The sequence below is a fragment of the Piliocolobus tephrosceles genome, unplaced genomic scaffold (genome assembly GCF_002776525.5).
Source record: "Piliocolobus tephrosceles isolate RC106 unplaced genomic scaffold, ASM277652v3 unscaffolded_33611, whole genome shotgun sequence".
Taxonomy (NCBI): domain Eukaryota; kingdom Metazoa; phylum Chordata; class Mammalia; order Primates; family Cercopithecidae; genus Piliocolobus; species Piliocolobus tephrosceles.
The window spans coordinates 1-9,059 of NW_022317212.1; the positions used below are offsets into that span (position 1 = coordinate 1).

General features: G+C 54.7%; 1 protein-coding gene across 1 annotated transcript; it reads right to left on the reverse strand.

Annotated features, from left to right (window-relative positions):
• Positions 1–582: 582 nt before the first annotated feature.
• Positions 583–4,096, reverse strand: LOC113222700 (outer dense fiber protein 3-like protein 1). Its single transcript, XM_026452325.1, has 4 exons — positions 3,770–4,096; positions 2,867–2,977; positions 1,915–2,028; positions 583–1,208 (listed from the first exon to the last, which is right to left on the reverse strand). The coding sequence occupies exons 1-4, from the start codon at positions 3,885–3,887 to the stop codon at positions 727–729; spliced, it is 825 nt and encodes a 274-aa protein (XP_026308110.1). The 5' UTR covers positions 3,888–4,096; the 3' UTR covers positions 583–726.
• Positions 4,097–9,059: the final 4,963 nt, after the last annotated feature.

Consider the following 9,059-nt stretch of genomic DNA (forward strand, 5'->3'; position numbering starts at 1 on the left):
GTGGCCCCGGGTAGCAACCCCACCCCTGCACCCCAGACCCCTGCTGCTCTGTGTCTCCCCGGTTCCCTGTCACTGCACCTGCATGCTTTTCTCTCACCTTCACCTCCACCTTCGCCCTCCCCAGCACAGTCTCCTCTTGTCCTCTTAGGTCCCTCCCCGAGGAAACTCCTCTCCCAACTCCCAACCAGAAGGACCCCGCTCCTCTGCCCTCACCCCCACCTGCCCTGCCCCTGTCTCGGGGACTGTCCCCTGTCAGCACAGTCCCACAGTTCTGGAACTTGGGGGAACCTGGACCTCTTCCAGGCCTACCCACTGCACTGTCTAAAGGGCAATCCTGAGCCCAGAGAGAGGCAGGAGCTGCACAAGGCCACACAGACTGTTAGTGGCAGGACTGGAACACAGCCCTCCCGAGTCCCTGCCTGGGGCTCGTTGGAGGACAGACGTACGCTTCCCCACCTGGTGAACCAGAACGGAACTCTTCAAGGACAGGGACTGTACTATTCCTTCCAGTGCCCCCAGCCCCTCACCCAGAGCAGGACCCACAGGAAGCAACCGTGAATAGAAAAGGAGAAAACGAATACATGAAAATATATCTCTAATGCCTTCTGTGTGCCAGACACTCAGCAGGCACCGGCTCTGCTACTAGAAATCTTGGTCAAATCACTCAATTTGGTGTAGAAAAATAATTTCTGGGGATGAGGGGCAGTGAGTGCCCCAGGAGGGGCCTCAGTCACGAACGTCGATGACCAGTGGGCACAGGTGGAGTGAGTGCTTGATGCCCATGGTGAAAGCAGGGATGTGGGGCTTGTGCACAGTGACCTGCTGGACCTCGTGGGAGCCAGGGCCAGGCCGTGGTGTGAGGTCCAGAGGGTAGGCAAAGCGCTTGGCCATGCTGTAGGTGGGGCTGCGGTTCTGATAGGTGGATGGCTCAGGTCGGGCGTAGCTGGTAGGTCCAGGGCCTCCTGCCACATCCTCCTTGTAGAACCAGTTCTTGTCCCTGGAGGCCAGACTGTAGCTGGGAGCAGCTCGGCTGACAGGGGTGTTGGGCCCCAGCAAGAGTGGCATCTGGTACTGGTTGGGGGCCGGGTTGGGGTCCATCACTCTGTATGGGCGCCGGTAGCCAAATGTGTACTGGGGAGCCCTACGTTCCCCCGGTGGGTGGATCTTCTCAAAGTAGTACTGGCAGGATGCGAGGGTGGGGTTCAGGCCTGAAAGGGAGTGGTGGGAAGGGAGAGCTGTCAGAGCGGGGAACAGACCTCATTCTCTGCTAGCCAGCTGATGGTCCTGGTTATCCACTGTGACCTTAGGCTGACCACCTCAGCAGCAGGGCAGGGACATCCAAATGGTCACTTAGGCTGGGCATGGTGGCTCACACCTGCAATCCCAGCACTTTGGGAGGCTGAGGCAGGCAGATCACAAGATCAGGAGTTCGAGACCAGCCTGACCAACATGGTGAAACCCCATCTCTACTAAAAATATAAAAATTAGCTGTGCATGGTGGTGTGCACCTGTAATCCCAGCTACTCAGGAGGCTGAGGCAGGAGAATCACTTGAACCTGGGCGGCGGAGGTTGCAGTGAGCTGAGATCACACCACTTCACTCTAGCCTGGGCAACAGGACACAGAAACATCCTGAGATCACTACAGTCTGTAAGTTCGTTCGCATGACAATATTGCATCCACAACAGGAGCCCTATGTCATCATAACATCACCCGGTGACATGCCGCATGTCATAACATTGACTTCAAGACATGGTGATGTCAGCATCGCAATGTCGGTGTCTTGCAGGGAGATACCAGCATCCAGACATTCCCAGGGAGAGAGTCTTGACCCTTTGCCCCTGCCCAGGTCCTAAGGGTGCACCCCACCCCCCAACCTCCCCACCCCCAACATCTGTCCATAACCCCATCTTACGCAGGTTGGAGATGCGCTCCTCCATGGGGACCTGTGGGCAGCTGGACATTCCAAACCGAGTTACTTTGGGATCCAAGAGATAGCAAGGCCCAGGGCTGCTGTGGCCCACGTTCCCTGCAGGGCAACCAAAGAGAGGGCCTGGTCAGCCCCAAAGGCTGCCCCACTGAGCACCTGGCCTGCCTCCAGGCAAGATTTCCCTCCCACTTCAGATTCTGTGGCTCCTGAGTGTTTGGAGACTCTTGATTTCCTCATCTGTAAAATGGGACTTTTAACACATGACCTGATATTTTCAAGAACTTGCTCAGAGGAACAGTAAAATAACAGCTGCCCAGCAGCTTGGGCAACCACCCACCCAATCAGGGATTGGGGCCAAGAAGTAATAGCCCTGTGGCTGCTGTTGGCATTCAGAAAAGGCCTAGCCAGGCCAGAGGCTTCCCCTGCTGAGATGGGTGTTCTCCCCAGAGAAAAGCCTGACAGGCACCCCAGGTCTCAGACCCCTAGGTGCATGCCACCACACCCTGCCCAGCAGCTTAGGTCATCTGTGGCCTCTGCTCCTGCCCTTCCAGGGGGTTCTAGGCCACCTGGGGAGCTCTGGGGGCCACCACTTCCCCCCGGCCCCCTAACTGTTCCTGCCTGGCCACATGGCAAGTGACCCTAGCAGAGCATGGTGACTGGAGCTGAAGGGCCCCAGTCAAAGGCCAGACAAAGGAGACTCTGCTGTGCCAGCTGGACAGCGCCAGGATCCCCTACAGGCTCCCCTGGAAGAGGCAGCTGGGGGATGCCCATGGAGTTGCCCCACCCTCAATCCCTGCTGGCTTCCTCTGGACCCAGGGGCCCCCTTGAGTGTCCCACTCAGATTCCCAGTGGCTACAGAGAATGGCTGCACGTCTCTCCCCTCAACCTCCAACAACAGCTCCAACCCCAGGGGGATGACTGGGGTGGCGACGCTCACGCTTCTCTGAGTTCCGGCTATGCAGGGTATAAGCTGGTGCCTTGAACATGGAGATGTCATGATCTATGTAACCTGTGCAGGATGGCCGGAGGTACTTGGCGGGCCCCGGACCTGTAAGGACGGACATGACAGCCCTCAACCTGGGCCCACCGGGTCAGAGGCAGGGGAAGCCCCAATACAGCGCACCATGGGAATATTGGGGGTCTTTGTTCTTGCTGCTATCGCACTGCCACGAACCCAGCATCCATCCAGCTGCTTCATTTGGGGGAAGGCAGTATTTCCAGATAAAATGCAGTTTCTCTTGGACAGACAATGCATAATAAGAAGCTAATAGTTACAGTTAATTGAGAACTTATTCTGCTCCAAGTTCTCCACTAGGCATCCGATACGGATTATTTCCGTTAAGCCTCCCAACTATGCTGTAAGGTAGATGCTCTTGTTTTTCCCATTTTACAGAATATTGAGGCTTAGAAATATCAATCTACCCACATATCACAAACTAGGAGTGTGAAGATTCTAAACAATCATCCAGTAGAACCCAAACCTTTAATCCCTGCACTAAACTACTCCCACTTAAAGCACTAGTCAGTCATTACCAACATAGTAAGAATTAGTGTCTGCTTTCCCTTGAGAGTAAAATTGAAGGGAAGCGAGGAAAGCTAAAGCTAGGACAAAGGCTCCTAGTCTTTTTCCAAAGTGGGCCTCACTGCAGCCCCATGCTCCCCTCCTCTCTCACCCACTTGGACACTCCCAGCAGCCAACACTTTCCATGAGGGTCAGCTTGGAGGCTCAGGTCTTCCGTAAGGCTTCAAGGAAGTTGGAAGGGGCTTTGCAGGTGGCAGGCTGAAAGGAGTCCTGGAGACAGGGGAGGGGGCCCAAGCCCAGGGTGGGGATGACTCTCACCTTTTATCATGGCCATGATGACAGGGGTCTGCTTGACCTCCTGCCGTGAGGGCAATGGCTCCTTTTCTCGCTGCTGTGCAAAGTACACAGAGCTCCTGGTCCCCTTGGGTGGTTTCATGGCTGGGGCTGGGGAGGGAGCAGCAACAGCTACAGCAGGGTCTAAACAGCAGGCAAGGAGCTGAGGTAGCCCTGCCTGAGACACCCCACCTCCCACCCCAGACACTGAGGAAGCTGGGAAGGAAGACTGTTCTCAGGTTGGAGCAGCTGAGGCTGTCTGGGGCACAGCCAGCACAGGCCCCAGCAGGCTGAAGCTGGAGATGACGTCACGGCAGAACTTGGACTGTGAAACTCGGAGTGTTTATTTCCCCTGGTTGCCATGGCACCTGAACTGTGGCGTGGAAATTCTACGTTGGGAGCTTAGTTATGGAACCCTGACTATCCCACTGTCCCCTACCACCAACCAGGCCAAGTGGCCTGGGGGGTCCCCAGGACCCTGGTTCAGGGAAGGGAAAGGGAGAGATGGTGTTACATATCAGCCAGCGCTTCACTCCCAGTGGGTGCCCTAAGGTTGGGGAAAGGAATGGAAAAGGTAGATGGGTCATGGGTGAAGGGTTTGTGCAGCACACACAGCCCCCTGGGGGCTCTCTACCGCCTGCCTCTCCCACCTACCTCCCAGGCTCTGGACATGCCCTCCCTTCTGTCAAGTCTGTTTTTCCCTTGGCAAAAGATCAAGTCAATTATCACTAAGGTGTGACTGTCTGATAGATCCTCCCCAGAATCCTATCCCAGGGTGTGGTATCTTTAGAGATCCATGTCTAGCTCAATGGATACAAAAAGGAGTGGGAAGCAAATAAAGGAGGACAGAGGGGTGGTGCTGAGCCCTCAAGGGGCTACTTTCTGTGCCTATGACCAAGAGCACTCCCTTGGCAGGGGAGCAGTTGGAGTTGGGGGGCGGAATGAGAGGACATATGCAAGGGTAGGGAAGGCAGCCAGCCCCATCTGAGGGATGGATGAGCCCCAGGCCTGAAAACGTGCTGGGAACCTCTTCATTCCGAAGAACCGAGGAGGCTTTGGGGGCCTGGGGCCTGTCACCTCCACTGGTTCGTAACTCAGACTGTGGATTTGACCTGAACCGGGTCAGCGGTGTCCACCTCAGGAACCAGATGACTGCTGGTTTTAGACGCGGTGTCTGTCACCACCCCAGTACACTGTTAAGAAAACTGAGGCCCGGAAAGGAACAAGGACTTGCCCAAAGTCTCCTGTTACATCAAAGTAGCAGAGATGGAACCGGGACACAAAACTCAGGGCTCTCCTTGGATCATATTCTCTGATTGAATAGAAACCAAGCCATGCTCTGAACGCATTCCAGTCAGCAGACACAGCGAGGGCTCAGAGCAGCAGAGGACGGGGGCCCAGCCCCGCCAGCAGCAGACCCTCTGTGTGCCCCTGCATGCCCATGGGGCAACCGAGCCTCTGATTTCTGGGGACAGGATAGCTGGGCCAGGCTGGGAGTGACCCAGCCTCAATGACCTCAGGCCAGGGCCAATGCTATGTCCTCAGCCCCATCCATGTCAGCTTTTCCTGTAGGAAACTGCGAGCCCTGATGGTCCCCCAGTGCTGAGAGGGGCTGGATCTGGGGCTGGGATCCCCACCTTCCTGGTGAGGGGGTGGTCCCCAAGTATTTCAGTCCCAGGGACCCTCCTGCCTTCCTCTCTCACTGCTTCTGCCCCATCATCCTGGTGCACAGCTTTTCTGGAAACCAGGCCACCCCACACCCCAGCAGGTCTCAAGCCACTCCAATTTGTTCCAAATGCTCCCTTTCTTCCAGCTCTGATGGAGACCCAGCGTGCCCCTGGAGGTGGCCCTCGGCCCTCTCCAAAGCTGGCTGCTTGGTCATTCACATCCCTTGTGCCTCAGTCTCTCTAGCTGCCTCGGTCCTCAGACTGTGCTCTCCCCATCAAATGCACCATTCCTCTGGGGTCCTGGTGTCCAGGTGTGTCCCCCTTCACCTCCTCAGGGCTGCCCTGGGTCCCTACTCATAAACCTAGCAACCATGGCTCGAGGCCACCTCCACCCCACCCCAACTCCTGACATTACCCCGATAGCTCGGGCCTCCCCAGGGACCACCACCAATGCCCTGGCCTCCCCGTTCCCAGACCTCCTCAGGTGCAAACCCCTCCTCCACTCCACTCCCTCACAGGCCAGTCCCCCACCACAGCACTGACCACCAGACTCCCTGGGAAGCCATCCCCTGCCCCCCACCGCTGAGACCCCAGTGCTGACCCTGTACTCCCTCCACTTCTGCCTCGTCCTTCAGGCCCCTCCAGCTTTCACCACCCTCCTAGTCCAGCCCCTTTCCTGAAACATCCCAGCCCTGTATCCCCCAGGTCTGCCTTGTCCATCTGCATCAGGCAGCTAAAGCTGCCAGGACAGTCTCATGGCCAGAACCCTGGACCTGCCCTCCTCGCCACCTGCCACCCACCTCCACCTCTGGGCAGCCTGCCCTCCCCCTCTCCCCCACCCACGGGATCATCCCCCGCATGGCTCACTCTCCTCTCTTGGCCTGGCCATCCTTCCGGCCCCCCCATCCACCTGCCCCATCAGGCTGGGCTCTGACAAGCACGCCCCATCACAGCCTCAGAACCGCCGCGTCTTTTGTTATCAGCTCCCACTTTCCGTCTGGGACACTGTGGATTGCACCCCTCTCCTTGGACTTGTGCCTCTCATCTGGCTCCCTCCTGTCACACTCTAGATATTCTAAGTCCCCTCCTATTCAAAACCGTCCCCCAGCCCACATGCTTCTCCGTCACCGCCTGCCCCTCTCTGCCCAGCCCACAGACCACCTTCCCCACAGAGGCGTTTGCGATCGTCTCTATTCTCACCTCCCTCTCACACTTGACTTAGCCTGTTGGCTCCAGGCCCACTACTCCACCCAAACCAGGCTTAACTCGGAGCCCACCACCTGCAGGTGACAGCTGCTTCCAGAGGACACTCTTCATCCTCTAATGCATGGCTTTTCGGCAGCACTGGCCTCAAATGCCAGTCCCGCCTCCCTCATGCTGCCCCTGCTGCTGGCTCCAGGACGCCCTCCTGCTTTCCTCCTGTTTCTCAGCTGCCCCTGCTTCCTGGCTTCCTTCCTCAACTCGACCTTTCAATGTCAGTGTATGCTTATTCATTGCAAAGAGGAAACAGTAACTTTACAGGGGAGAGGCCTGGCAGGCATCACCTCCACCAAGTGATACGAGTCAACATCCTAATGATGGCACAATAGATATGTGCCTCTTGGTTTTGTTTGTCTTTTTGGGGGGGTTTTTGGGTTTTCGGGGGGAGACAGAGTCTTTTGCTCTGTCACCCAGGCTAGAGTGCAGTGGCATGATCTCAGCTCACTATGACCTCTGCCTCCTGGGTTCAAGCAATTCTCCTGCCTCAGCCTCCTGAGTAGCTGGGATTATGGGAGCCTGCTACCATGCCTAGCTAATTTTTGTATTTTTAGGAGAGGCAGGGTTTCACCATGTTGGCCAGGCTGGTCTCAAACTCCTGACCACAAGTAATCTGCCCTCCTTGGCCTCCCAAAGTGCTGGGATTGCAGGTGTAAGCCATCACGCCCAGCCAGATATGTGTCTCTTGATAGGCTGAGTGAGAAGGGCACCGCATCACTTCCCAGGTGTTCCCACCACAATACAGAACCTGAATCTAATCATGAGGAAAACAGACAAACTCAAACCAAAATTCAACTAAAAGAATTGGCCTGTACTTGTCAAAAATGGCAACATCATGGAAGACAATGAAACACTGAATAACCATGCCAGATGAATAGACACTCAGAAGAAAGCCAGGGTTTTATTTTGCTATAAAGGATATTTTTGGGAAAATTGGCAAAGCTACAGAGAAAAAAGGTCTACAGCTTAGTTCAAAGTATTGTACCAATGTTAATTTCCCGAGTTTGATCATTGCACTGCAGTTATGAAAGAGAAGGTCCTGTTCTAGGAAATACTGCTTGAGCCCAGGAGATCAAGACCAGCCTGGGCAACGCAGTGAGACTCTGTCACTACCAAAAAAGAAAAAACAAAATAGCCAGGCACGGTGGTGTGTGCCTGTAATCCCATCTACTCAAGCAGGAAGCTCCCTTGAGTCCAGAAGTTTGATGCTGTGGTGAGCTATGATGGCACTACTGCACTCCAGCCTGGGCAGCAGAGCGAGACCCTGTCTCATTTAAAAAAAATTAAAAAAGAAGAAACACTCACTGAAATATTTAGGAATAAAAGAGCATTATGTCTGCAACTTACTTTCAAATGGTTCAGAAAAATAGAGAGAGAGATGGCCGGGCGTGATGGCTCATGGTTGCAATCCCAGCACTTTGGGAGGCTGAGGTGGGCAAATCACATGGTCAAGAGATAGAGACCATCTTGGCTAACACAGTGAAACCCCGTCTCTACTAAAAATACAAAAAATTAGCCGGGCGTGATGGCACATGCCTGTGGTCCCAGGTACTCGGGAGGCTGAGGCAGGAGAATTGCTTGAACCCGGGAGGCAGAGGTTGCAGTGAGCTGAGATTGCGCCACTGCACTCCAGCCTGGAAACTGAGCGAGACTCAAAAAAAGACCGAGCGAAAAGAATTTAAAATGTGGAAAATAATTAACCTTTGGGAAATCTAGGTGGAGTATGTGGGAAACATTTGTAATCATCATCTTGCCACTTTTATCTAAGTCTTGAAATTATGTCAAACATTTTAAAGAAGAGACATTGGTGTCTCAGGGCTCAGTGCTGGGTCTTCCTCTCATTTTGCACCACGCTCCTCTCTCCTGGGCAGTCTCATCTCCTCTGGTTGCTTTAATTCCATTATCGATACCCCAACAATTCCCAAGTATAACTTCCGCTGGTTAGACCTTCTTAGGAATATTAGGCTCACATATGCAACAGCCTGCACAGTGTCACCTGGGTTTCTCACAAGCACTCAAAATCAACATGCCCCAAGATTTCCTTGTGAGATACCCCCCAGTCCCTGTCCATCTCAATCCATGACACCACCACCCACCCTTCTAAGTGCCCAAGCCAGAAACTTGGGCTTGTCCTGCACACCTCCCTCATCCTGACTCCCACAGCCAACCAATCACCAAGTCACTTTGGGGAGCCTGTAAGTTCCCCAAAAACAGGGTCCTGTGTTTATTCACCTGTGTCCCCAGCCCTCAGCATCAGCATAGTGCCTGACATATGATCTGTGCTTAAGAAATATTTGTTGGCCGGGCGCGGTGGCTCAAGCCTGTAATCCCAGCACTTTGGGAGGCCGAGA